Genomic DNA, 27,373 nt, shown 5'->3' with positions numbered 1-27,373 from the left:
ATTTTCCAGATTGGAGCTTCTGTGATTTATTGCTGGTCTCGTCGTGGTTTTTCATCATTTATCCATTTGAATAAAGTTGGTCTAGAGCAGCAATGGTGATGCAGCAGTCTTTTAAATGCACTGGGAAAGAACTACACCTTGAGTGGGGTGCCAAGTTCTTTATCATGCTTGCTTCATTCATAGCTGCATCAACACTGAGCCAGGTAGCAGATTTTTAACAATGGCTATCTAAAGCAGGCATAGGCAAACTCAGCCCTCCAGATGTTTTTGGGACTACAACTCCCATAATCCCTAGCTAACAGGACTAGTGTTCAGGGATGATGGGAATTGTAGTCCCAAAACATCTGGAGGGCTGAGTTCACCTATGCCTGATCTAAAGCTAAGACAATGAAGTCCATCCGTTGAGCTTTTTAAGGTGTCCAGTGGTCTGGACTCTCTACCAGAACTATTCCATCATTGGGCAGATGAAACATCATCCCATATACTGGATCTGCGTGGAATACAGAGGGCAATTTGGCAAAGGGCTGGGGGGAGAAGATGATACAGTTCAGAAACGGAATGAAGGAAGACAGGCAGCAGTGGGTACAAAAATTGTAGACACTGAAGTAAAAGACAGAAACATGCAGTCTTCACCACTATAATACAGTGGTGTCTCGCAAGACGAAATTAATTCGTTCCGCGAGTTTTGTCGTCTTGCGATTTTTTTCGTCTTGCGAAGCACAGTGTCGGGAAAGTTTTGGAAAAGCTTCAAAAATCACCAAAGTCTTTAAAAACCTCAAAAATGCTACCACACCACGTTCTATGAGTTGCTCCTCGAAGTCAAGTCGCAACTGTATTAATGGTGTTAAGAAAAAGGAAACAAACTTGCAAGACGTTTCCGTCTTGCGAAGCAAGCCCATAAGGAAAATCGTCTTGCGAAGCAGCTCAAAAAACAAAAAACCCTTTCGTCTAGCGAGTTTTTTGTTTTGCGAGGCATTCGTCTTGCGAGGTACCACTGTATCTAATCATATTGGGCTAAGTATCTTGTGTCCTTCTGCATACCATACTTAGTGCTAATAAAAACTCTACCTACTAGTTACAAATCTCTGTTGCTTACATAATCTAAAGAAAACGTGTGTAGATTGTTTCAAATATACATGTTGAATTTGCCAAGGTTTAAAATAATAGATTTTTCTTTTTAAGGAAGAATAAAGAATCTCTTTTTCCTTTTCCTTCCTTTTTTAAAAAGGGTCATGAAACTAGTGCCTTGTTAATACTGGAGAAGATTACAGATAGAAATCTCATCAATGCCACCAATGCAGCCTTGCAGACGTAAGTAGAGCTTCATATAGCACTGAAAATCTATTATTGAAGAAACTATATTTAGGTGAATGTAGTGGAGTGGGAGCAGGGAGATTATGGGGGAAAGTGCTCACTAAATATTTTTTGTGTGATAATTGGCAATATATGAGCTTAATCTATACAATGTTTTAAGAAATGGTCTTCATGGAAACATTCGGCAAAGGGCAAGGCAGAACAGAAATATTAACAGTAAACAAAAGTAGCAATAATGTACAGGTCACAAGGCAGGAGAATAGTAATCATGCTGGCTTAAAACAAGGGACAGAAAAAGGATGTTTTGCTAGTTACTGACACAGTTACCGTACTCTGATTCACTTTTGCTTGGAATAGGATAAGAGTGAGTTCACACAAAAAATTACAGGTTACATGAGAACCAAAGAACTGCTTAGTCTCACACCATATAGATTCTGTATTTACACCAAGGTTGGCTAACCTTTGGTCCTTCAGATATTGCCGGACTATAACTCCCACCCTCTCTGTATTGTAGTAATAGATTAATTCTACAGATACGTAACAAGTTACTTACAAATATTTAAACATGCTCGAATGTTTGGATATCACTTTTTCTACTCTAGAAATTGCAACGGCTTGCTTTAATATGTATACAATTACCTCTTCACAGGCATAGAAATGAAAATACTAATATAATCAGACAGTAATCTTTGTATGCATTTTGAATGTGTTTGTTGTAAGATTTGTGGGTGGTTGTCTCTGCAGACCGTTGCATGTTGCTGCTCGAAATGGATTAACGGTTGTAGTTCAAGAACTTCTAGGAAAAGGAGCAAGTGTACTTGCCGTTGATGAAAATGGTAAGTAAATTTAAACAGGGTAAAGTTGAATCAAAAGAGCCTGCATAGCACTTCCTTGCCCAGCAGTGCCATATTGCCTCCAAGAAGCCTGGTATTCAAAGGTATGCTGCTTCTGGGCATCTATTGGAGTCTATTTTCCATGAATTTGTCTAATGCTATTTTAACAAACCATCTAAATCAGCGGTCACCTGGTTCGCCTGCAATGCTAAACCATGGTTTAGCGTTATGTGTTGCTGTTCACCTTGGGCTTGCGTGCTCCCCACCTTCTTCCCACTGCAGTTACAAGGAGATTGGAAAGTTCAATATTAGTTTAGCCACAGTTAAGCATTATATCCAAACCTTAAAGTGCAGCTAATTGCTGAAAATTAACCACCTTTATAAACTGTGGTTTGAAGTTGACTTGTTTCCGTTCAGCACAGTTTGGATGTCACACAAGTTGTGGCTAGTCTAAAACAAGCTGCGCTAGATCAGGGGGGTGGCACACTAACTCAGAGTCCCATTGCACAAATGGAAACCCATTCCCACTTGGCAGCCGGACACAGTTGTCTGTCACCCACATAATCCAGTTTTTAATTAGTACAATTATACTTTGGTTCTCGAACCTTTTGGCTCCCGAACACTGCAAACCCTGAAGTGAGCGTTCCGGTTTGTGAACATTCTTTGGAACCCAAACGTCCGGCGCTGCTGACGCGGCTTCCGATTGAGTGCAGGAAGCTCCTGCAGCCAATTGGAAGCCGTGCCTTGGTTTTCGAACGTTTTCGGAAGTTGAACGGACTTCCGGAACGGATTTCGTTCAAGAACCCAAGGTACAACTGTATAGCATAACAAAATCTGTACCAAGTGTACAACTGTATAGCATAACAAAATTGTACTTTGCTGCTGTACCAAGTGAATGGACTTTGGGGCGATATCTGAAATTTTGGGTGTGTCTTAAACTAAAATTTATGATTTTATTCTGACTCTAGGTTATACACCAGCTTTGGCCTGTGCTCCCAATAAGGATGTTGCTGATTGCCTAGCTCTCATTCTGGCCACAATGATGCCTGTTTCGTCAAGCACCACGCTACCTTCCCTTACTTTCAATGCCATTAATCATTACACCAACACCTCAAAAACTGTCACCTTTGACTCCTTGCCTATTATCAGGAGTGAACACAGCTCTTACTGTAGTTTCAACAACATTGGCAGGGAAGATGGCTACCCATATACGGAAGAAGATGAACTTAATGACTCGGATTCTGAAACCTATTAAGAAGCTTCCTTGGAGGTCAGAAGAGGAACTCACTTGCTGAATTTCAAGATTGTGTTGTTGGAGAAAGCAGTTTCTGAATATAAAAAAGGGACACCCAGAAGAGGGTTGTTTTTTTTAAAACAAACATGGGTGCACATGAAACATTTGTGCAACTTCCCAAAGGCTTTTAAAAGCAGGTTATGCAAAGGAAATGCTTCAAATCCATGGTGCAAAAGAAAAGAAAAATTACACAAAATGTTATTTAATTGCAGTGTACTAGGTTGTCCATGGTGCCATGAAGAATCCTAAAAAAGGCTGTGCACCATTGTCTGTCTAAATGAATAAACAAGTTAAACAACAAAGAAGACAATAGATTTAAATCTTACCAAGATCATTTTTAAGGCAATAATTGAGTTTGGTACAGAAGGCGTTGTTTGTGCAGCAAATTGCCAAAGGACCAAATGAATAACTTAGACTTTTTTTAATTTAAAAAAAACAAAAACTTTTTTTGAAAAGTTGAATAGGTTAAATAAGTAATAGTCTTAACCAACCCCTAAATTACTTCTGACAATTAATGTTAGATTTGGTTTTAAATGTCTTATTTGTTTTTAATCACTTAACAGCCTCCCAACACAGTTAAATGTACCATGGGGGGAAAAAACCTTAATTTTCAGTTTTGTTTCTCTGAGAGGAAATGAAAAGGAACTTGTCACAATCTTATAGTAGTGAAGCTGTACTGGCTTAACCAGGAGTAGTCAGGGTGAAACTTGTACAGTAGTATAATAAAAGGGAGATGAGACAGCGATGCAGTATTTATTGCACAGCTTACTTTTACGAAAATAAATCTGTTTTAAATATATATTTTTATTCAAAATACAGGAATGGTAATTATCTGGATGAGCAAAACTGCATCAAAATAGAGAATTGTAAAATCCTGACACCCTGCTAGGCTGCCTTAGGGAAATGGCATTTTCTACAGCTTGCCCAGTCTTCTACATCATATACAATGACATGAGATTTGTGCCTCTATGATGTATATAATTTTTTTAATTAAAAAAAACACCACCTAAGCTTTCATGGCACAGGATGTGACTGGGGGATGGTTAAAATGGTTTCCCTCTCATCAAAAAGGTACAGTGATGAATCTTTGGAAATGTATTCCAAGTCCTTCAGCTAGAGTTACAGCTTGCCTTGAGTTTGTCTAATTTATAACAGGCTACTGTAAAAAAAATGAATAAACTGAAAAATGGGATACATTTCTCGATCCTAAAATGAAATTTGTTAAAATAGAGGTATTTACTTTATTTGGTTTTGCTTTAATTGAAAAGTAACATTTTTAATTATAACTTGCTTATGTACATGCAAGAACATATTCTTGCATGTTGAGGTAAAACACAAATGACTTGCTATAAACTGACCCCAACCTTCTTTTATCCTTTTTGTATTGTGAAACTGGAAACCTTAATGCCATTGTAAATTATCAGCTTGTTTTCTGAACATAGTGTGGAAACACAGGACAGTATTTTGATCTATTTGATAATTTTGTGGGTTTTTGAAGAATTAATGAGCATGTACATATAAATAGCGACTGCTTGAATACTGTATTTACCTGCACTCTTTGAGTACATCAAGATTCCTGTGTATATTTTACAGAGTATAATAAAACCCAGATGTGAGAGTTGTATTTAATGAATAATCCGTGTATCTATGTGGGATAATTGTTAATTCCTTAAAGGGCTTCTCTTCATTGAATACCTCAGATTTATAAATCCTATTCTACAAAACCTTTTTGGTCCTGTTGATTCTAAAGCAAAGATCAATCATTCAGATAACTAAGCTATCTTCCGGAGGCCTTTTGATCATTGATCATATGCATTATTACTGTTGGATAATTTGAAAAGCCTGGGGCCTTTGCTTTTCCATATCGTTCTCCTTAATGTGCTGTGGCATTGCATAAAATGGAATGGATGGCTTACTAATTGATCGAAAGGACTGTTAATTCCACCAGAACTTGGTAGCATTACCACTCTAGCTGTGAAATAGCTGGATATTGTCCGCCTGAAAGTTTTTGGTAAGCCTCTCTTTCCTAATGTAGGTAACTTGCTGTTCCTGGTGAGTGATGCTGACATGCTACAACAGCGAACAACAGTGCTTTTATTTATACATTTGTTTTGCATTTACTCATAAATTAGCAGTACATTTGACATTTCTCTTGTTTCCTCAAGTTCATTCTTTTAGGCAGGAAAAAAAAGATGAAGTGCAAGGTAAAACTGTTGTTTTTATAAATATCTTTCACACTGGAGTCCTTTAAAGCTTCTGATGTTTTTTTGGGGGGTGGGGTTCTGTTATTGAAAGTGGAATTAGAACACATCACTTAATACAGTATCTTATTAATATAGTGACATATTATTCTGCAACATCCTTTCTGTTCACTATAAAAGTCCTTTCTACTTGGTATTAGTATTATTCAAATTTGTATACTGCCCTTCATCTGTCAATCTCAGGGTGGTTCACAAGTGTTTAACCTTTCCACACTGGGTGCAAAGACCCAGCTTCTTTTTTTATATAAGAGTTACAAGCTTGGTAGATCAGAAGACTACTGTGGACATAGTGTATATTAAGTTTAGTAAGGCTTTTGACAAAGTCCCCTAGAATATTCTTACAGAGAAGCTGGTAAAATGTGGTCTGGATGGGGCAACATTTAGGGAGGAAGAACCAGCTGCACAAATATAAGATGGGGGACAACTAGCTTGCCAGTAGTACATGTGAGAAGGATCTTGGGGTCTTAGTAGACCACAAGCTTAACATGAGTCAACAGTGTGATGCAGCAGCAAAGAAAGCTAATGCTATTCTAGGCTGCATCAACAGAAGTATAGTATAGTGTCCAGATCAATGGAAGTAATAGTACTGCTATATTCTGCCTTGGTCGGATCATACCTGGAGAACTGTGTCCAGTTCTGGGTATGACAATTTAAGGAGGATATTGACAAGCAAGAACATGTGCAGAGGTGGTAGCCCAAGGTGAAACCAAGCTTCATGAGGAACAGTTGAGGCAGCTGGAATTGTTTTAGCTGGAAAAGCAGAGACTGAGAGGCAATATCACAGCCATCTTCAAATATCTAAAGGGCTGTCGCATGGAAGATGGAGTGAGCTTGTTTTCTGTTCTGCAAGATAGGACCTGAACCAATGGATTCAAGTTACAAGAAAGGAGATTCCAGCTAAATATCAGGAAGAACTTTCTGACAGTAAGAGCTGCTTGACAGCAGAACAGAGGTGGTGGACTCATTTTCCTTGATTTCTTAAGCAGAGGTTGGGTGTCCATCTGTCCTAGATGCTTTAGTTGAGCTTCCTGCATTGCATGTGGTTGGACTAGATTGACACTTGGAGGTCCCTTCCAACTCTATGATTCTATGTGACAACAGGCACCTAGTTGTATGTGACAACTCTAGTGTGATGTCAGAGCTAAGAACAAACCCTTTTGAGATCAGCCAACATTTGTGGACCCTTTGAATTGATAAAGAACCTTTATGAATTCATGCAACCTAAAATTACTTTTCAGGTATACACAGTTCAAGTCAAGAACTCCATTGGACAATAATATCCTTTTTTTAAGCAAGCTCTTGAATCATTCATTTTGACACATGACTTTTGGTTGCGCCAAATGCTTGTTCTAGTCCTTCTCATACCATCGTCCATATAAACCAGCCGTTATTAAGCCAGAAGATGCTCCCTTTTTCTGCATGACATAGTGGTTCTTTTCCCACCCCAGATAGTCCGCAAAGTCCAGAGTGATGCCAGACTTCAGCAAGAGAGGGAAGACAAAAGCAGTGCTGAAATTCCCTTGCAGCTGAAAATCTATCCGTTCAGTAGCCTTTGTGACTTCCTGCCCGCAACTCGTATAGTCCAGGGTGCCGCACTTCACTAACGCACAAGCTTGTACATAGTATGTTCCATGAACTGTATGAAGGCCATCAAATACTCCTAAAGCATAGAGTTCCTTTGATACAAACAGTCTCTGGTAACTTAAGGAACAGCACAGAGTATTGGAACAGACCTGGATCTCTCCTTCAGCTTCCATTATGGGCATAAAAGTGAAATTGTCATACATCATTTCGCCATGAAATATAGGTGGAGCTTCCTGAGCTCCTGTCTCAGCTTTTTCACAGTGGGCTTCTTGATCCTCCTTACGACAAATCTGATGGTCCATAGGGGAGTTTGAAAAACTTGTTTGCATGTTACTGTTGGTTTCACGCCGTGGTGTAATAGGGATTTTGGCCACTATAAGCTTGCCTTTATCGTCCTCCATGTTATAATAAATGAATGATTCTGATGCTGTGTATATACCACTCCCTGTCATACCCAGGTCAGGACGATGGATATTCGCTGCCAAAAGATTGATGTTGAAAGCAACTGCAAATGCTTGTTGAAATTCTACAGCAGACAGCAGCGGAAGTTGGTTCATCCATGCAGTGGGATACACAGCCTGTTTTAAATTGTGTTCCTTGATAAGCTTCACAGTTGGCTCATAGAACAGGATGTCAAAGCAAGTGAAAACTCCAAATTTGCCTGCAAAAGGCGTATTGAAAACAGTGTAATCTACCTCTGGCGGAGTATCAAAGGCACGTTCAAAATACAGGTTTTGTTTTCGGTATCTGGCTATGAGTGTACCACTGTCACTAAATACTACGTTCGTGTTAAAGTGGTATCTCCCATCTGGTGGGCAGCGGCGATCACTGTGATTGCAGGGCTGCTTGGTTCCTAAGTTTACCACTAAAAACACTTGATTCTTCAGCGCCATACAGCTGAGTCGGTGGAGAACCTAGGGGGCAAAAAAGTAAATACATATTCTGTTCCATCAATAGATATAAGCATTGAGCAGTCCTCTATTAATTGGCTGTTGGATCAAACACAAATTAAACATGTATACTTGTATATATGATTCTGCCCCCCCCTTTATAATGGTTCCCTATGAAAAGATGTTCAGTGCTTGTGAAAGATTTAGTCTTGAACATCTCTACTCAGAAGTAAGTGTGCAGAGGTGACTGAAGCCTTCAGTGGGTCATTTCCTGATTTTGGCAATATGTTTTGGACTTATCTCCAAAACATTAAATCACTGTGCTGAAACTTCTCTATTCATTAATTACCTCAGAATGCTGTTGTTAGAGGGACTGTAATACTGAGAAATTAAAAGCACTGCATTTTTTTTAGTTAAATAAATTTTAAGTGGCTGACAGATCTAATTTTGGCACCACCGGAAGAGGCAACATCTCTCTCTTTAGGTTGTATTCAGGAAAGCCATTCTGCAAGTGGAACAACTTCCGTTTGTGCAATGCAACTTTGGTCTCTCCTTCCCTCACAGAGCCCCCTCTGCATTTGCTCTGGGTCCCTCACCAAGCAGATTTGGGGAGGGAACAGATGGAAGGGAGAGAGGATATTCCACTGCACATGGGGAAGTTGTTCCACTCATGCAATGACTTCATTGGAGTCAACCTTGTGACAGTAGACGCTGTTGTTGTTGTTCTTAAAAGTAGGGAAACTTTTAGCAAATGCAAGTTGGAGGAAATCTAAAAAGATTATTACTTTTTTTTTATTCAACTGATTTTGAAAGAAAATGCAACATTTGGAACACTTCAAAACTTGAAACTTTAAAAGATCCTGCATATTCTGCCAGCAATATAATTGACACTGCGGCTGTATACATCTCTGTTTACTAGTAAGCCTCGATTGGTTGGAGCAGGGTGCTGATAATGTCAAGGTCGTGGGTTCGATCCCCATATAGACCAGCTGCATCACAGGGGGTTGGACTAGATGATCCTCAGGGTCCCTTCCAACTCTACAATTCTATGACACTGTGGGTTCGATGGGACTTATGCCAAATAAGCATGTGTAGGATTTCAACCTAAGAAAGCTATCTTCTTATCAATTCAGCTTACTCTAGCAGGGGTGAGCGTTATACAAAAAAATCACGTTCTGTGGGGTAAACCAAACCCAAATGTAACATTTGCAGCGATGTGCTTTGTGATCTGTAGGCTATACACATTCTGATCGAATGTACCAACCGTACATTTTGACAGCACCCTGTCACCTGTTTGAAGAAACTGAATCCAGGTCCAGCTCAGGAAGTGATCAACGCTGCCACAGCTGACAGAGTTGTCTGTGATCCTTGTGCAGTGCACCATACAGAATTTCTTCTGCTGCACACAAAAGACCTAAGGCTTGGGTGGAGTCAGGATAGATTTTCCAGAATTATAACGATCTAAACCACAGATTTCTTGAAAATCGTATTATACTTACTCATAACAGTTGTCTAGCTTGGAATAAGAAAGTTGGGTTTTGTTTGTTGTTTTTAATGGAAACCTACATATGTAGTTTGAATGTACAAAACGTTGTTCTGTTCAGAAACTGTTGTGTTAGCTCCAAATACATTCTAAATCTTCAGGGGAAAATGTGTTACAGCAATTCCATCTTAACTTAGTTGCAGCTCTCTGCAAAAAGTAAGTTTAAATGTGATTGTGCTTGGTATCTGTAGCAGGTAGGAGATCTATTAACAGCCAAACATAGTTAACTGATAGAAATCAATGGGTGTGCATTTACAGAAATTGGCAGTTTGATTGCATTTACGTTAACCTTAACTTCATACTTAGAGATTGAAATTGACTGTAAACAAAAATGCTTTGAGATGCAGGGCCAATATTGCATCAGGCAGTGCGACAGAAAGCACTAGTGAAATAGAGCAGCAAAATATCATTAAGGAACAGAGTGTCACTCTATATATTCCACTAAAGGAAAGAATATCCAGTTTTTTTCCAGCTCTGCAACAGTTATAACAGATACCTCTGTGTCATTGAACAAGTATTCTTCTTTGCATGGATTCCATGTCACAGAGTCAGGGTATGGAATGAAATCCAAGTAAGGATAAATAGAAGTCCTGGTGAAGTTGAAGCCCTGAATTCCATCTTCAGGAAAGACAATTATCTGTGCTCCCTGATAGCAAACAAAAATAAAATAAAGACAGCTTTCAGTCAGAATTAAAAAAAAAGGAAAGGTGCCTTGAAATCTCTTTAAGAAGACTTAAACACTTGTGCAGATTGCATTAATCTCATTCAAGTGTTACTGATAATCAAAACACACAAGAACACTGTGTTACTTCCATTTAAATTGTGTTTTTTTTAACGATAGTTGTAAGACCTTGAACCTACTACTGTACTATGAATTAGAAGATGATATGTGGAAATGAGGGAATGACAACAAAACACTCTCCAGTTTCTTTTTGGGTAAAATCCACAAACATCTTGCCCAGAAGCAATTTCACCAAAGCTTTGGGGATTTACACCAGAACTGTTTGGAAGTGTGAAATGATTCAACTAGATTGGAAGGAAACATAGCGTTTAGACACAGACAGCTGTATCATATGCAGATTTTAAAGGGGATCCTTGCCTTCTTGAAGCAGTGTGGCGGCTGCTTTAAGATGGGGCTAAAGGATCAAAAGCTCTCTATTTATGTAACATGTCTATTGACTTCAGCAGCAAACGCCACACAAGTAACTGTGTGCTGGATTCACTGGGTTAGGAAAACCTTCAGTTGCAGGGCATCCAAGCAAGATGTATGTTAGGGGTCCCCAACTTTCTTTAGGCCCGTGTGCCCATTTGGAAATTTGAAACTTGTGGGCACTGCTGCAATAATCAATATGTAAGTTGCTCAGAAAAACTGATCAAAGGCAGAGGTTAGGTCTGAGCCTCAGCTAGCAAACCACCTACTTGCCCCCATAAAGCACAACAAAATGCCCATTTCACAGAAGTAAAATCAGGAAGATACTTCAAAGGTAAGCACCTTCACAGGGGAAAGTATGAGTGCATCCTGTTCAAATCATCACATTCTCAGTCAATCTAAAAATTAAAAAGCTAAGATAAGATGCTGTCTCTTCAACATCCTAGTAGGTTATTCACTAATAGTTTCAAAAGAAAAGCCATTATAGAAGAAAAACACAAGAGCTCTGTGACTCTGGAAGAACTTGCTCAAAATTCTGTTTCATCCAGAACCTCCAATACAGTATATATGCCTACAAAAGCTCCTGTAACAATAAACCAATTAATCTCTTAGGCACGCGTTACTTAAAATGTTCGCAAGGTGATTAATTATTGTGGTACCTGTTTAACAGCAGCAATTACTTGCTCTTCGTAAATGTCTAGGTTTCTGTTCATCAGCTGTAATGCAGACCGTCGACTGGTAATAGCTGCTGGATTGGGATTCAGGATGACATGATGTTCGTACACAGCAGCAATGTAATGTCCTCTGTGAACATCTGCGGAGAGAACTTGGAAGCAGACCAGGACGAGCATGCAGCAGCTGCCCACAGGGATGTCAGCCATGAATCTAAAAGAAAAAACCCAACATATTTATGTGGAACATACTTGAGTAAAATCATAGAGTTGGAATGAGGGTTTGCATGTCTTTTGCCCAATGCCCTGCCCAGTGGATGATCTACAATGCAGCTGCAGCATCAGTGACAGATGTCATTGATGTCCAGGACGGTGGTACCTTGGGTTACATACGCTTCAGGTTGCAGACTCCACTAACCCATAAATAGTACCTCAGGTTAAGAACTTTGCTTCAGGATGGGAACAGAAATCATGCTCTGGCGGCGTGGCAACAGCAGGAGGCCCCATTAGTTAAAGTGGTGCTTCAGGTTAAGAACAGTTTCAGGTTAAGAACGGACCTCCAGAACAAATTAAGTACTTAACATGAGGTACAGTGGTGCCTCGCAAGACGAAATTAATCTGTTCCGTGAGTCTCTTCGTCTTGCGGTTTTTTCGTCTTGCGAAGCAACCCTATTAGCGGCTTAGCGGCTTTAAGAAAAAGGAAACAAACTCGCAAGAACTTGCAAGACGTTTCGTCTTGCGAAGCAAGCCCATAGGGAAATTCGTCTTGCAGAACGACTCAAAAAAACCGAAAACCCTTTCGTCCAGCGAGTTTTTCGTCTTGCGAGGCATTCGTCTTGCGGGGCACCACTGTACCACTGTATCACCTTATATGCCTCTGGTGAAAGAGAACTCTTAAGATTGAGATGAAATCTAAGCCTGAAATTTCCACCCATGGGTTCAGCTCCTGCCCTCTGGAACAACAAACAACATGCTGTCTTTCAGATATTTGTATATTGAAAGCAGTTAGAATTTAATCTTGTCCAGGACACATATACATCGTTCTTCTAAGCATTCTTCATCAGACTTAGTTTCCAGATCCTCACCAGGTCACCCTCCAGTCACATTCCAGTTTGCCATTGTCCTTTTTAGAAAGTGGTGCCTGGAATTGGACACGGTACCCCAAACCAACAAGACAAGAAGATGCATTGTAAGCTTCTAATGTCTATTGCTCCTACCATAGTGAACTGAGAGCAGAGTGATGAGATCCACTTGTAATACTCAAACTGGGCATTACAATTGCTAGATTGCATGCCCCCCTTTTTTACAGGATGGTCCATAAATATTAGCACCTATTATATAAGGACCCCTGACCGTTAGGTCCAGTCGCGGACGACTCTGGGGTTGCAGCGCTCATCTCGCTTTACAGGCCAAGGGAGCCAGCGTACAGCTTCCGGGTCATGTGGCCAGCATAACTAAGCCGCTTCTGGCAAACCAGAGCAGCACACGGAAACGGCGTTTACCTTCCCACCGAAGCGGTACCTATTTATCTACTTGCACTTTGACATGCTTTTGAACTGCTAGGATGGCAGGAGCAGGAACCGAGCAACGGGAGCTCACCCCGTTGCGGGGATTCGAACCGCCGACCTTCTGATCGGCAAGTCCTAGGCTCTGTGGTTTAACCCACAGCGCCACCCGCGTCCCTCTGACCTATTATATACTAATTGATAAAAATGTGCATAAGTCATGTTGGAGCTATTCCGCTTCTGGGAGAGGATAGCACCTACAGTAGATAATTTAACTATCTCTAGGTAATACTGTCACAGGTGTTAAAGCAAACCCCAACACTGTATATGTTCTGATAAAAGGGCAAAGTCAGAATCATAGAATTGTCGAGCCGGAAGGGACTACGGGGGTCATCTAGTCCAACCCCCTGCAATGCAGCAATCTTTTACCCAACATTGGGCTCAAACCCGCGACCCTAAGTCATGCTCTACCAACTGAGCTATCCCAGCAATGGCACTTTATTTTGGAAACAGTCGGCCCCTCCTGGAAATGTCCTCTTTTAGTAATTTACGAGTGCATCTTGCCATTTCTTAAGAGACGATTCAATTGCAAAGAGTTTTAAGACAGAGCCATTCTACAGCTCCAACTGTTTTTTCATGGGTGGTGTCTATTTAAATGATGCACACTGTGTTTGGGGTGTGCACAGGGGTTTGTGGAGTTCTAATTCTTGCAAGAACTTACAAAAGCAAAGCTTACAAAAATACATTATAATTAATAATAATAAAATTTATTTATACCCCGCCCTCCCCGGCCAGAGCCAGGCTCAGGGCAGATAACACCAATAAAATAACAGTAAAAACATAATGGGGGGGGGCAATTTAAAATACAGGTTACATAGACTCTGCGATGAAGTGTAAGCTGAATCAGTTTGTGCTTATTTTGAGTGATAGATTCCATTTAAAAAATCCTAGCTGATATGAAAAGAGGATCCACTGAGCTAAGTATTTTTTTTACTTATATCTTTGAATATTCCAGTAGCTTTTGACCTGCCAGTTTGATTTTGCCCCCTCCCTACCACTGCAAAGTATTATTAATTAATGTTTTTGGTGGGAGGGAGCTTTTAGTTGATGACCATGTTTACTCTTTGTTGTTTTATATGTATTACTGGTTTGTGTTGTTTTTTAAAAAAAATATTGTCTTAGTGTTAGCCACTTTGCTTTCTCTTTGAAGACAAAGTGGGATACAATTTAAAACAAATACTGTTGTATCAACACTTACCCTGTCAAATCCAATACTGTATAGAATGTACAAAATGCAGTTCTACAAGTTGCAAATCTGCACACCAACTCACAATACAGTTGCTAAATCGCCATTATGTTACTAGAAGTGTTTGCCTTGTTACTGTACAACAAATAGTTTCAGGCTAATGCCAAAATTATAATGGACCTAGCTTGTTTTGAACATTAAAATACGTTCCAGCAACATAACTTTGCTGACTCCCAAGGTGGCAGGTTATTTGGCACCCAGCAAGTCAAGTCTAAAGCGCCATCATCTCTGAAGACAATTAATGTGACACATTCTGCAAAAGATGTCGAGGGTTCTGGACATGAGGCTGCTGACACCAGCTTTTCCTGACAAGCCCCAAAATGGAGGCAGGGAAGGTGGGAGGGAATGAAAAGTATGCAGTAGTCAGCATTACTTCTACTGCAATGTGCAAAAGATGTTCCTTGGACAATGAAATAGTTCTTTGTAGAACGAACAAGGCCTGAAGCAGTAGCCTGGTGATTATTAAGAGGATCTGTCAAGCAAGTTGGAGAGGTAGAGGTCAGCTTCAGATGTGCTTGGAGAGACTGACAGTCTTGACCCATTTCATTCTCGCTTTAGGCTCCAGTTTGGGACCAGATCGGCCTTGGTCACCTTGACTCCTTAGTGTCAAATCTCAGATTCCGAACGCCTCCATTTTGGAACGTTTTGGCTCCTGAACGCCAAAAACCCAGAAGTAAACACTTCGGTTTTTGAATGTTTTTCAGAAGCCGGACATCTGACACAGCTTCTGCTTGAGTGCAGGAAGCTCCTGCAACCAATTGGAAGCTGCACCTCAGTTGTTGAACATTTCAAAAGCTGAACGGGCTTCCGGAATGGATTATTTTCGATAACCAAGGTTTAACTGCACAGGGTTTTTCTTTTTCCATCCAGAACTCAACTCAGTTCTGGCACTTCTCAGATGGACACCATTGCCATTATAAGAGAACAAGGGAAGCTTTCCTGGTGAGTTCCTCTTTTTCTACAAAAATAGCAACGACTCATTACATCCTTCAGGAGAGAAACAGCAGGAGCACGACCTGGTTGATTTTCTTGGCCCTCTAAGCAGTTTTGGATATTGTTAACCATGGTTCCAGAAGATGGCAATGTTTGACTACATGACTCTTCATTCATGGAGTCCTTCAAAGTTCCAACTTGGGTTGGAGGAGGGGAGATCTCCCCTTCCCACACCATCTTCAGTCACTTTGGGAGGAGGAGGAATGACGGCAGCTCTCTCCTCTGGAGCTCATAGCCTTTGTGGAGGCTGGTGAGGGCTTCGACCAGCTGAAGGGGGAGGATGAACAGGAGGAGGTTGTGACTGAACTGCAGCTAGAACAGGACGGTGCGTTCTTGTCACCTAGAACCAGGCACCACCTTTGCAAATGGGAGCAGATCCACTCGCCCCAGCAGAAAATGTGCTTGGAATATTGGCATTCTCGCAAGGCAAGGGAATCCTTTGAGTGTGTGTGTGTCACACCTTATCTTTAAAAGCTTGGCAGTAGGGGTGTGGGAACTTCTTGGGACACCTTTGTTCCTTCTGAACTTCTTGCTCCTGAACTCCTGAATTGTGCTACTGAGCTTGTGCCTGAATTAATATCTCTTTCTTATAAGCAAGAGCCTCTGGCTGCATGCGTTGGACAATAGCCAGGACAGTGCCCACTGTTAAAAGCACCAATTGTTCATGCATTTCTGTTTGAGAAATTATGTCAGTTATCAGATTCTGTACGAGAGTTGGAAAGCTGAGAGCGTCAGTTGCCTCGGGAAGCCAGCAGTCAGTCACTGCAAAATGGACAGATATAAACGGCGTGCATTTGGCACAGTCCATCAAGCCGTTTTGCAGCCTCTTTCATGTCAATAGAGTTAGCCCAAACACCATTGACACAAATGGAGGTTAAGTGGCAGCTGCAGTGGTGGCTGCTTGTCCCGGAAGGGTTATAGTGTTTAGCACAGAGTGTCATGTCAAAATTCCAAGGGCAAAAAAATAACAGGAAAAGAATAAATACGTTGTAATCAAGATTCAATTTAAAAGGGATCCAAAAAGCTTTATGTTAGCAAAGGCAAAACGTTTTGATACATGAATATCGACAAACTAAGTAATAAAGTTTTGCCTTACAAAGAGAGCTGTATAGATAGCAGCACATCAGTACACCCAAGTCAAACTGAAATGCCCTTAAAAAAAAACAATCAGTCCAGAAAAACATTTTATCAATGCATGTCATTGTGCTTTGTTCTTTACCAGGTGTCAGCCAACTTTTTCAGCAGGGGGCCGGTGCACTGTCCCTCAGACCTTTTGGGGGGCCGAACTATACTTGGGGGGGGGATAAATGAAGGAATTCCTATGTCCCACAAATAACCCAGAGATGCATTTTAAATAAAAGCACACATTCTGCTTATGTAAAAACACACTGATTTCCAAATCGTCTGTGGGCTGGATTTAGAAGGCAATTGGGCTGGATCCGGCCCCCGGGCCTTAGTTTGCCTACCCATGTTCTTTACTATTGAACTATGTTCAATTCGATCAACTTTTACCACTGAAGCATGGAAAATGCTGGAATATAATTCTAAAAGGGATCTGGGAAGTGAACTAAAACCTGGCGCTATTACTAGCATTTGGCCCTTGGAAGTTTTTCAGTTATACAAAAATACAAATGACCCTGCGTAGGACCAAAGGCACGGACAAACACCCAACATCCAGTCCTGCAGGATAATGTTATGTTGCGTGCCAAAAAGTAATACAGAAACGTACGTGTGTGTGTTGCTAAGTTAACACCCATGGATGTAGCAAGATTCCTTTCATCAGCTTTGCATTTATTTGCTTGCAGATAAGAAAAATGAAGCTGATTTTTAGGGATGGGAAAGCATATATTCCTGTATGGTCCTCTTATATGCAACTCCACTGAAAAAAAGTATTGTGGAGGATACAAGATTGTGGGAGATTTGCAGCCAAACTTAACAAAGATAGTTAGAACATGAAGGGTTTAAGGACCAGTTAAGGCTCAGTGAAAGGGACGAGGTAAGACTTGTTTTGTGTTCTTTTCTTTCCCTGCCCCCGTGCTCTCTCTCAGCATTGCAAACAAGGCAGCAAACGTATCTGAAGCTGTCTTTGCTGAATTTCTACCCAAGAACATTTACCTGTATTTTATTTACTGCTAAGGACAATGCATGCCTGTAAGTAAATTATATTTTAAACTTACTTTAGTGTGTGTGATCTCTTTCTTTGCACCAGGATTAAAAGGAAGCCAGCTGCCTCAAGTAGCTAGAATGTTTTAAAAGGCTTAAAAGCTTGTTCCTAGACTTCACTAAATCTGTCTAATGATGGGATTTAAACTCTGCTACTGGAGCTCTTTATTTGCAAGCCCTGCATTTTGAAGAACAGGCACAAGCCATTTTTCTTTTGTTTGCTAGGCAATACATGTGGGTCTGTAGAGGATTAAATATAATTAATATATCCTCTTAGCAATACCCACTTCAACCTCCATGTGGGATGGGCAAATGGTTCCCTTTTGGACTACTATAAAGCAATAGATATTGTTATCCCTTCAATAATACCAGTGCCCATTCTCCAGCTACTGATGCCATATTCCTTTCCAAGCAAAATTACAAGAGCAGACCAAATACAAAACAAGTCTGGTCTTTTGTGTCTGACAAAGGCCAGATCCAGATTATCTAGATTCTAGAGCAGGATAGTTCTGCCTCTGTAACAGTGGTGAATAGCTGGAGCTTTGCCAATTGCATATTAAACATGTCTGGCAAAAGACCAGGCATCTGGCCATTTTGGCTCCTAATAATGTGATGTCTGCTAATAATATGAAATATTTTTCGGTCTGAGCTAAAATCTGATTCTAGTCTTACTTTAGGACCTGGTAAAGTCACATGATTAAAAAACCAAAACTTTAAAAACCGATGTGATAAAATTCTATTAAGAGTGATTTTGTAAAAATAAGTGATCTCCTAGTGGCGTTGACGTATCAGAAACACAAATGTACAAATCCGCCCTAAGACTGGGCATGTTCCTCTTATCCTGTGACAAAACATTCTGCATGAGAACACAAAAAACAAAGAAGACTGTGTTCTTGTTCGCAGACAAACTGCAAATGGTAAATGGCTTCTCATTCTGAAGCCAACTCCCAACGGGAAACCGAAATGAGCTTTGCCTGCGCTCCAGGAATGAAAACGAGTTCTCCTTAAACTCCTTCCTCTCCCCCCGCATGCAGCCCACACATGCCCTTTAGAGGGTCTCCAACCACTTACTTTCTAACCAGACTACAGTCTGAGTTACTAGAAACAAATGCTTGTAATAAAACATTTTTGCACTCATTCCCTCTGCAAAGTTCTGTACTACAGAAGTAACACAGAATACTTGTCTCCTGAGATCTTCAAGAAAAACTTCTTTTAATGCCCCTATCATTTGAAGTGTGTATTGGGGGAAAGAGCCTACTTGATGGTGGCACCCCATAATGACATACTCTCCCCAGGGAGGCTTGCCTGACACCGATCTTGATGTCACTTCAATACCAAGCAAATACCTTCTTCTTTTACCAGATTCTTTCATCAGCAATACATTTATTTTATGTTGCTTGGTTTGGTTTTTAATTCCACTGGCTGCTTTTATATTTTGGTGTTTTACTGTTTCTGTTTTAATGTGTTTCACTGTCTTTTTAACTTTTTGTAAGCTGCCCTGAGAACCTGTGGAGAGCTTAGGCCTTAAGCCTTAGAACCTTCCATCATAATGACCGCTCCCCGCTTAAAACGGGGGGCGCCCTTTGCGTGGACGCGCGCAGCCCCTAGATCTGGAGCGGCCCCAACAGCATAGGCTTGGCTTTGCCTTCCCTCAGGTGGGATACCTGGAGGTCTCCGCCTACCTCAGTGAGCTGCCCAATCCCACCTGGGGGAAGCGTTGCCAAGGAGACCAGGCCAGGTAGGGGAGGGATTACCTGCCCACACAATAGAGGGAGGATCTTACCTGGGAATCCCACTTGGCTCCAGAGCTTAGGCCTTAAGCCTTAGAACCTTCCATCATAAATCAATCAACATACATACATACATACATACATACATGAGCACGCTGGGATCCGAATCGCTTATTTAAGCACACCAGGGTCTCTTTTCTTTGATTTGCAGACTCTCACACGATATTATAAGCAGCTTTCAAAAGTCCCTTCAGTTTCAAAGGGTTTTGCCACATGGTAATTATATTCAATAAAAATAAGCCTAAAGCCCCCTTGGACACGCAGAACCAGTGCTTTTTTTCTGGGGGAACGCAGGGGTACACATATCCCTAAACATTTTGTGAATCGAAGTATGGCCTCATGGAGGGGCAGCATTTTAATATTAACAGGAAAATGAGAGCACCCCTAAACATTTTTTTAGGGAAAAAAAGCACTGTGCAGAACTAAGCATGTGTTCCTATGAATCCCAGGCATAATACTCTACAACACGGCCTTAGAAAATGGCAGTGCTACCCATCTATACCACACCCATGCATTTATTCATGATTGCTACATTATTTTCATAATGCAGAACAGACAAAAACAGAATGCTACGCCTTGAAATAATAGACTGGCTTCTCCAGTTTTTAAGTGTCGTCATATCTAGAAATAATTTGCAAGAAAGTTGTGAGAGCTTCGTGGGGAAACTTCAGTTTCTCACCATACTCCGGCTGCTGGCGCAGCTGTTGAAAGACAAGATACAGATGGGGAAGATGTAATTCTTATCACTAGGAATCTTATACAGTGGTTTAGATAGATAGCTTGACCATTTAAAATATCCCTTTTCAAGTCTGTTTTTTTTTAAAAAAAGAAAAGCTGTAGTTCAAGAATAGACCATGTGCATGCAGAAGGTCCCAGTTTCAACCACTGACATCTCCAGGTAGGGCTAGCTGGGAGATCCACCTGTCTGAAATCCTGGAGAACTGCTGTCAGTCAGTGTAGACAGCACTAAGCTAGCAGGACCCAATGGTCTAATTCGGGATAAGGCAGCTTCCTGTGTTAAAAACGGTACCAAGTTTAACAAAGAGGCACCTGATAATATAATTATTTTTTTTAAAAACCAGCTTTTCGAGGTCAGGTGGCTTCTCAAAGCAATTTGCAGTAGCATTAAAACTTTTTTTTTTTAAGCATTCGATAAAAACCTGCAATGGAGAAAACATCTATAAAAGCTAAATAAAAACTTGAAATTGATAAGAGCAAGGAGTGCAGTCCCCCTTCTCCACTACAAAGCGCAACATGTCTGTTGTTATAGGAAAACATCCTGAGTTGCTGCTAATTTTTCACAGCAGACACATTTTGTTGTTGTTGTTTAGTCGTTTAGTCGTGTCCGACTCTTCGTGACCCCATGGACCAGAGCACGCCAGGCACCTCTGTCCTCCACTACCTCCCACAGTTTGGTCAAACTCATGCTGGTAACCTCAAAAACACTGTCCAACCATCTCGTCCTCTGTCGCCCCCTTCTCCTTGTGCCCTCCATCTTTCCCAGCATCAGTGTCTTCTCCAGGGAGTCTTCTCTTCTCATGAGGTGGCCAAAGTACTGGAGCCTCAGCTTCACGATCTGTCCTTCCAGTGAGCACTCAGGGCTGATTTCCTTAAGAATGGATGCATTTGATCTTCTTGCAGTCCATGGGACTCTCAAGAGTCTTCTCCAGCACCATAATTCAAAAGCATCAATTATTCGGCGATCAGCCTTCTTTATGGTCCAGCTCTCACTTCCATACATCACTACTGAGAAAACCATGGCTTTAACTATACGGACCTTTGTTGGCAAGGTGACGTCTCTACTTCTCAAGATGCTGTCTAGGCCTGTCATTGCCCTTCTCCCAAGAAACAGGCATCTTTTAATTTTGTGGCTGCTGTCACCATCTGCAGTGATCATGGAGCCCAAGAAAGTAAAATCTCTCACTGCCTCCATTTCTTCCCCTTCTATTTGCCAGGAGGTGATGGGCCCAGTGGCCATGATCTTCGTTTTTTGATGTTGAGCTTCAGACCATATTTTGCGCTCTCCTCTTTCACCCTCATTAAAAGGTTCTTTAATTCCTCCTCACTTGTCAAGAGAATAAGCTGGTCATCACAAACACGCTTTTCCAACAACACAAGAGATGACTCTACACATGGACATCACCAGATGGGCAGCATCGAAATCAGATTGATTATATTCTCTGCAGCCAAAGATGGAGAAGCTCTATACAGTCAGCAAAAACAAGACCTGGAGCTGACTGTGGCTCAGATCATCAGCTTCTTATAGCAAAATTCAAGCTTAAACTGAAGAAAGTAGGAAAAACCACTGGGCCTGTAAGATACAATCTAAGTCAAATCCCTTATGAATACACAGTGGAAGTGAGGAACAGGTTTAAAGATTTAGATTTGGTGGACAGAGTGCCTGAAGAACTATGGATGGAGGCTCGTAACATTGTACAGGAGGCAGCAACGAAAATCATCCCAATGAAAAAGAAATGCAAGAAAGCAAAGTGGCTGTCCAACGAGGCCTTACAAATAGCGGAGGAGAGAAGGCAAGCAAAATGCGAGGGAGATAGTGAAAGATACAGGAAATTGAATGCAGATTTCCAAAGAATAGCAAGGAGAGACAAGAAGGCCTTCTTAAACAAGCAATGCAAACAAATAGAGGAAAACAACAGAATGGGAAGAACCAGAGATCTGTTCAAGAAAATTGGAGATATGAAAGGAACATTTCGTACAAAGATTACCATAATAAAGGACAAAAGTGGTAAGGACCTAACAGAAGCAGAAGACATCAAGAAGAGGTGGCAAGAATACACAGATGAATTATACCAGAAAGATATGGATGTCTCGTACACCCCAGGTAGTGTGGTTGCTGACCTTGAGCCAGACATCCTGGAAAGTGAAGTCAAATAGGCCTTAGAAAGCACTGCAAATAACAAGGCCAGTGGAAGTGATGGTATTCCAGCTGAACTATTTAAAATTTTAAAAGATGATGCTGTTAAGGTGCTACACTCAATATGCCAGCAAATTTGGAAAACTCAGCAGTGGCCAGAAGACTGGAGAAGATCAGTCTACATCCCAATCCCAAAGAAGGGCAGTGCCAAAGAATGCTCCAACTACCGCACAATTGTACTCATTTCACACGCTAGAAAGGTTATGCTTAAAATTCTACAAGGAAGGTCCAAGCAGTATGTGGATCGAGAACTCCCAGAAGTGCAAGCTGGATTTAGAAGAGGCAGAGGAACCAGAGACCAAATTGCAAACATGCGCTGGATTATGGAGAAAGCTAGAGAGTTCCAGAAAGACATCTACTTCTGCTTCATTGACTATGCAAAAGCCTTTGACTGTGTCGACCACAGCAAACTATGGCAAGTTCTTAAAAGAAATGGGAGTGCCTGATCACCTCATCTGTCTCCTGAGAAATCTCTATGTGGGACAAGAAGCTAGTTAGAACTGGATATGGAACAACTGATTGGTTCAAAATTGGGAAAGGCTGTATTTTGTCTCCCTGCTTATTTAATTTATATGCAGAATACATCATGCGAAAGGCTGGGCTGGATGAATCCCAAGATGGAATTAAGATTCCCGGAAGAAATATCCACAACCTCAGATATGCAGATAACACAACTTTGATGGCAGAAAGTGAGGAGGAATTAAAGAACCTTTTAATGAGGGTGAGAGAGGAGATCGCAAAATATGGTCTGAAGCAGACACATTACACAACTATATAGCACAGGAACACCCATTAAAGCCATTAGCGTCTTATCCTTTTGCTGGCAGGTGAAGACCTTCTTCCAACAGGTTTTGGGGACCTGGCTGCTTTTAATGAGGGGGCTGGTGTTTTTGTTTATTGTCTTATGCTTTAATAGCGCGCGCACGTGTGTGTGTATACACACACACACACACACACACACATATATATATTTATACATATATGCGCATATATACGCGCGCGCACACACATATTACAGATAGATAATTTCAAATCTATTAATGTGTGTTTTTAATGGTTGTTTCTATTTGTTCTTATTTTATCTGCAATCCGCCTTGAGTCCCTGTCAGCAAAAAACCTCAGCCACGCATCTGCCTTCCCGTGTTCCCGTTTTTGCGGGCTCGGATTGGCTAAGCAAGTGACCAATCGAGAGCCTTTCTTCGCAGTGTTCCAACCCACCCTCCCCCCGCCCAAGTCTTCTCCATCAGAGTGCGGGGTGGTTTGAGGCGGGCTGCTCCAACGGCCCCGCCCATTTAATTTTCCCCACCTATCAGCTAAGCTCGAAGCCTTTTCCTATTGAACGGCGGCGCGCGTCAATCACGCGGTTAGCGCTTCCCTCATTAGCCGATGGAGCCTTACCTCAGCGTGGTTTGAAGGTAGCCTGCTGCTTGTCTCTCCCTTTCCTCGGGAAGAGACGGTTGTAGAAGCGATGGCTCCGGCAGGGCAGGAAGAAGAATGTGTCAGCGGGGCTCAGGTCATCGCGGAAGCGCTGAAGATGCAAGTAAGAAACGCTCTTGGGTGACCTTTGAACCCCGGCAGCCAGCCCGGAAATATTACGCGTTTCCTACGGAGAGCGGGAAGGAGCATTTCTTTCGAAAAAGCGTAGTTTTACGTAAAGGGTTCTAGTCCCTGTCGAGGACGTGTAGCCCTTAATGCATCTGAAAGCAATCCTGTTTAAGGAAGTTTTTAATGTTTTATCGTGATTTTAATACAGTATTCCGTTGGGAGCAGCCCAGAGTGGCTAGGGTATAAATAAATTATCATCATCATTATTATTATTATTATAATTACTACTACTATTACTATTACAGTATTATTGTTGTTGTTGTTGTTGTTGTTGTTGTTGTTGTTGTTGTTATTTTGTTGTTGTTGCTTAGTCGCTTAGTCGTGTCCGACTCTTCTTGACCCCATGGACCAGAGCACGCCAGGCACCTCTGTCCTCCACTACCTCCCGCAGTTTGGTCAAACTCATGCTGGTAACCTCGAAAACACTCTCCAACCATCTCGTCCTCTGTCGCCCCCTTCTCCTTGTGCCCTCCATCTTTCCCAGCATCAGTGTCTTCTCCAGGGAGTCTTCTCTTCTCATAAGGTGGCCAAAGTACTGGAGCCTCAGCTTCACGATCTGTCCTTCCAGTGAGCACTCAGGGCTGATTTCCTTAAGAATGGATGTGTTTGATCTTCTTGCAGTCCATGGGACTCTCAAGAGTCTTCTCCAGCACCATAATTCAAAAGCATCAATTCTTCGGCGATCAGCCTTCTTTATGGTCCAGCTCTCACTTCCATACATCACTACTGGGAAAACCATGGCTTTAACTATATGGACCTTTGTTGACAAGGTGACGTCTCTACTTCTCAAGATGCTATCTAGGCCTGTCATTGCCCTTCTCCCAAGAAGCAGGCGTCTTTTAATTTCATGGCTGCTGTCACCATCTGCAGTGATCATGGAGCCCAAGAAAGTAAAATCTCTCTCTGCCTCCATTTCTTCCCCTTCTATTTGCCAGGAGGTGATGGGACCAGTGGCCATGATCTTCGTTTTTTTGATGTTGAGCTTCAGACCATATTTTGCGCTCTCCTCCTTCACCCTCATTAAAAGGTTCTTTAATTCCTCCTCACTTTCTGTCATCAAGGTTGTGTCATCTGCATATCTGAGGTTGTTGATATTTCTTCCGGCAATCTTAATTCCAGTTTGGGATTCATCCAGCCCAGCCTTTCGCATGATGTATTCTGCATATAAATTAAATAAGCAGGGAGACAAAATACAGCCTTGTCGTACTCCTTTCCCAATTTTGAACCAATCAGTTGTTCCATATCCAGTTCTAACTGTAGCTTCTTGTCCCACATAGAGATTTCTCAGGAGACAGATGAGGTGATCAGGCACTCCCATTTCTTTAAGAACTTGCCATAGTTTGCTGTGGTCGACACAGTCAAAGGCTTTTGCATAGTCAATGAAGCAGAAGTAGATGTCTTTCTGGAACTCTCTACCTTTCTCCATAATCCAGCGCATGTTTGCAATTTGGTCTCTGGTTCCTCTGCCTCTTCTAAATCCAGCTTGCACTTCTGGGAGTTCTCGATCCACATACTGCTTATGCTCGATCCACATAATTATTATTATTACTGTATTATTATTATTATTATTATTATTATTATTATTTTCCAACATGCAGTGCCAGATTTACGTATAAGCTAAACAAGCTATAGTTTAGGGCCCCACTCTCTTGGGGGCCCCCATAATAAATTAAAGGAAAAAATTCCAAAATATAAGATAAAAAACAAATAAAACAAAACCTACATACAGCAACAGTGTTTTGTGTTATTTAGGCTCCTATCTGTTATGTGCAAATGGCTTTAGATACCCATTAGGTCCATAAATTACCATACAGCATATATTCAACCCAAAAAACAGTGACAATTTGTTGTTGACAAAAGACAGCTGGACAAATAAAAGGCCACATTACCTTCAGTCGCTTAGGGCCTCATCAAACCTAAATCCGGCCCTGCCAATATGCAGTGGGGGGCGAAACAGCAACAGGAGAGCCCCAGGTTTGGTCGTGAATTGTCACTACCCTGTTGTTTACTACCCTGTCACCTGCTTCTCGGGTTCTCAGCATGTACCTGTCGAGCTGCTGTGCTGGTTTGGCTCTCGTTACACAAGAAGGTGTAGGGAAGATAAAAAGAATTAGTTAATCTGGGAATGGCATCAAGGATTAGTGGATTTAGGTAAAAGATCACAGCATGCCAGGAGACGCAATAGCAGAGTGGCAAAGAGCACGGGATGCCCCATGTCTGCCCGCCCTTCGAAAAGGTTCTTGTAGGTGGGGATGGGGCACAGATCCCTGCCTGGAAACTCCTGGATAAAGTTATGTAGACAATATTAGGCAAGACAAAACCTTTTGACCTGGTGCGAAGTGGCTTTTTTTTAAAGTTTTGTCTTTGGACAAAGTAATAATCATAAATAATAAGAATAAAAATGTGCACCCCACCACTGAGACTATTCCATTATAGCTATCCAACCACCCAAAATTTCAGCACCTCCTGTGATGGTTTGACCCCTTTCCGTTTTAACAGTACAAATTCTACTCCTTAGAACAGGCTTCCTCAACCTCAGCCCTCCAGATATTTTGAGACTACAATTCCCATCATCCCTGACCACTGGTCCTGCTAGCTAGGGATCCTGGGAGTTGTAGGCCAAAAACATCTGGAGGGCTGAGGTCAAGGAAGCTTGCCTTAGAATAATTTCTCCTGTATATTCCTCGTCTTACCTTAATGGTACATGTTAATTTATCATTAATAGCTATATCCCACATCTCTTTATACCATTCTTCCATTTTATATCCCGCTTGTCCCTTCGACTTCCTAGCTGCAACAATTCATGCAATAACGTTCCCACATCATCAAGGACCCAGTGATCAACCATTAACTAAAGCTTGAGTAAAATCAAATTATAAATGATTTTCCAGATAATGCTTCAAAAAAGAAGACATTTTTGCTAACGAGGCTTCCCTCTTAGGCCCATTGGTGGAAAGTCCATTGCTTAATAAGTTAATCATTATATGCAATCGCTTCAGCAGAAGAAATTCCCTTAGCTCAGGGTTTATTGCCCTTTGAAAGTATCACATTGTCAGCAACCTGGGCATGCATGTGTAACTGCTTTCAGTGAACTCTGCTTTAGCTGACATGGCTTCCTTCATATGGCCTTGTCTTCCTTTTGGTGGCCCAGATTACCTAGATGACATTGTACATACAAGCCAGAAAGGTACATACTGGCAGTAAACACCTATATTATGTACAAGTTTAGTATATATTGGCATATCATACATAACAGCTGCATTCAGGAAGAATACCAAATTGTGGCTTGGGCCTTTGAGAAGCCTTGGGTCCTTTCACAATTTCCTCATAAACCATAACGGCTAAACCTACTTTTTTGTCCACGCAAGGATTCCAAACCAAGATTCACTGTGTGATCACTCAGAAGAGCATTTCTTTTGTATAAAGAACATCCGTATGCTGATCATCAGCTATGTTGCCTAAATTTCTGGCAACCCCACATACTGTTTTACTGAAGATGAGAATAATCTACTTCATACAACATCTGGAAAGCTTTT

The 27,373-nt window shown here is 41.4% G+C and overlaps 3 protein-coding genes across 8 annotated transcripts in view; 2 read left to right on the top strand and 1 right to left on the bottom strand.

The window, feature by feature from the left end:
• The window catches only part of ANKRD28 (ankyrin repeat domain 28), an 86,701-nt gene extending 81,636 nt beyond the window's left edge, over positions 1 to 5,065 (top strand). For both annotated transcript variants that reach the window (XM_028751589.2, XM_028751588.2), the window contains exons 26-28: positions 1,229 to 1,311; positions 2,059 to 2,150; positions 3,116 to 5,065. In XM_028751589.2, the coding sequence (XP_028607422.2) occupies positions 1,229 to 1,311; positions 2,059 to 2,150; positions 3,116 to 3,402 (462 nt within the window). In that variant the 3' untranslated portion in view covers positions 3,403 to 5,065. The remainder of the gene's footprint in view (positions 1 to 1,228; positions 1,312 to 2,058; positions 2,151 to 3,115) is intronic.
• Positions 5,066 to 5,516: 451 nt separating this feature from the next.
• BTD (biotinidase) lies at positions 5,517 to 25,863 on the bottom strand. Of its 3 annotated transcripts, none has more exons than XM_077937050.1 (4): positions 25,727 to 25,863; positions 11,529 to 11,754; positions 10,216 to 10,365; positions 5,517 to 8,200 (listed from the first exon to the last, which is right to left on the bottom strand). In XM_077937050.1, the coding sequence occupies exons 2-4, from the start codon at positions 11,748 to 11,750 to the stop codon at positions 7,052 to 7,054; spliced, it is 1,521 nt and encodes a 506-aa protein (XP_077793176.1). In that variant the 5' UTR covers positions 11,751 to 11,754; positions 25,727 to 25,863; the 3' UTR covers positions 5,517 to 7,051. The 3 variants fall into 3 exon arrangements, with proteins under 3 accessions (XP_077793176.1, XP_028605747.2, XP_028605748.2); XM_028749914.2 differs by lacking the exon at positions 25,727 to 25,863 and adding an exon at positions 23,631 to 23,766; XM_028749915.2 differs by lacking the exons at positions 10,216 to 10,365; positions 25,727 to 25,863 and adding an exon at positions 23,631 to 23,766.
• The window catches only part of HACL1 (2-hydroxyacyl-CoA lyase 1), a 29,699-nt gene continuing 25,962 nt past the window's right edge, over positions 23,637 to 27,373 (top strand). For 2 of the 3 annotated variants that reach the window (XM_028749911.2, XM_028749909.2), the window contains exon 1: positions 23,637 to 23,772. In XM_028749911.2, the coding sequence (XP_028605744.2) occupies positions 23,701 to 23,772 (72 nt within the window). In that variant the 5' untranslated portion in view covers positions 23,637 to 23,700. The remainder of the gene's footprint in view (positions 23,773 to 27,373) is intronic. The other variant, XM_077937049.1, reaches the window with a different exon arrangement.

Source organism: Podarcis muralis, chromosome 12 (genome assembly GCF_964188315.1).
Source record: "Podarcis muralis chromosome 12, rPodMur119.hap1.1, whole genome shotgun sequence".
Classification (NCBI taxonomy): Eukaryota; Metazoa; Chordata; class Lepidosauria; order Squamata; family Lacertidae; genus Podarcis; species Podarcis muralis.
This window is presented reverse-complemented; position numbering and strand designations above follow the sequence as displayed.

Excerpts from the sequence above, each read along its gene's own strand:
- BTD (XM_077937050.1), bottom strand. The coding sequence starts at position 11,750 with ATGGCTGACATCCCTGTGGGCAGCTGCTGCATGCTCGTCCTGGTCTGC. Across the intron at positions 10,366-11,528 it reads TAATTGCTGCTGTTAAACAG|GGAGCACAGATAATTGTCTT; the intron begins GTACCACAATAA and ends GTTTGCTATCAG. Across the intron at positions 8,201-10,215 it reads ACTTGTTCAATGACACAGAG|GTTCTCCACCGACTCAGCTG; the intron begins GTATCTGTTATA and ends TTTGCCCCCTAG.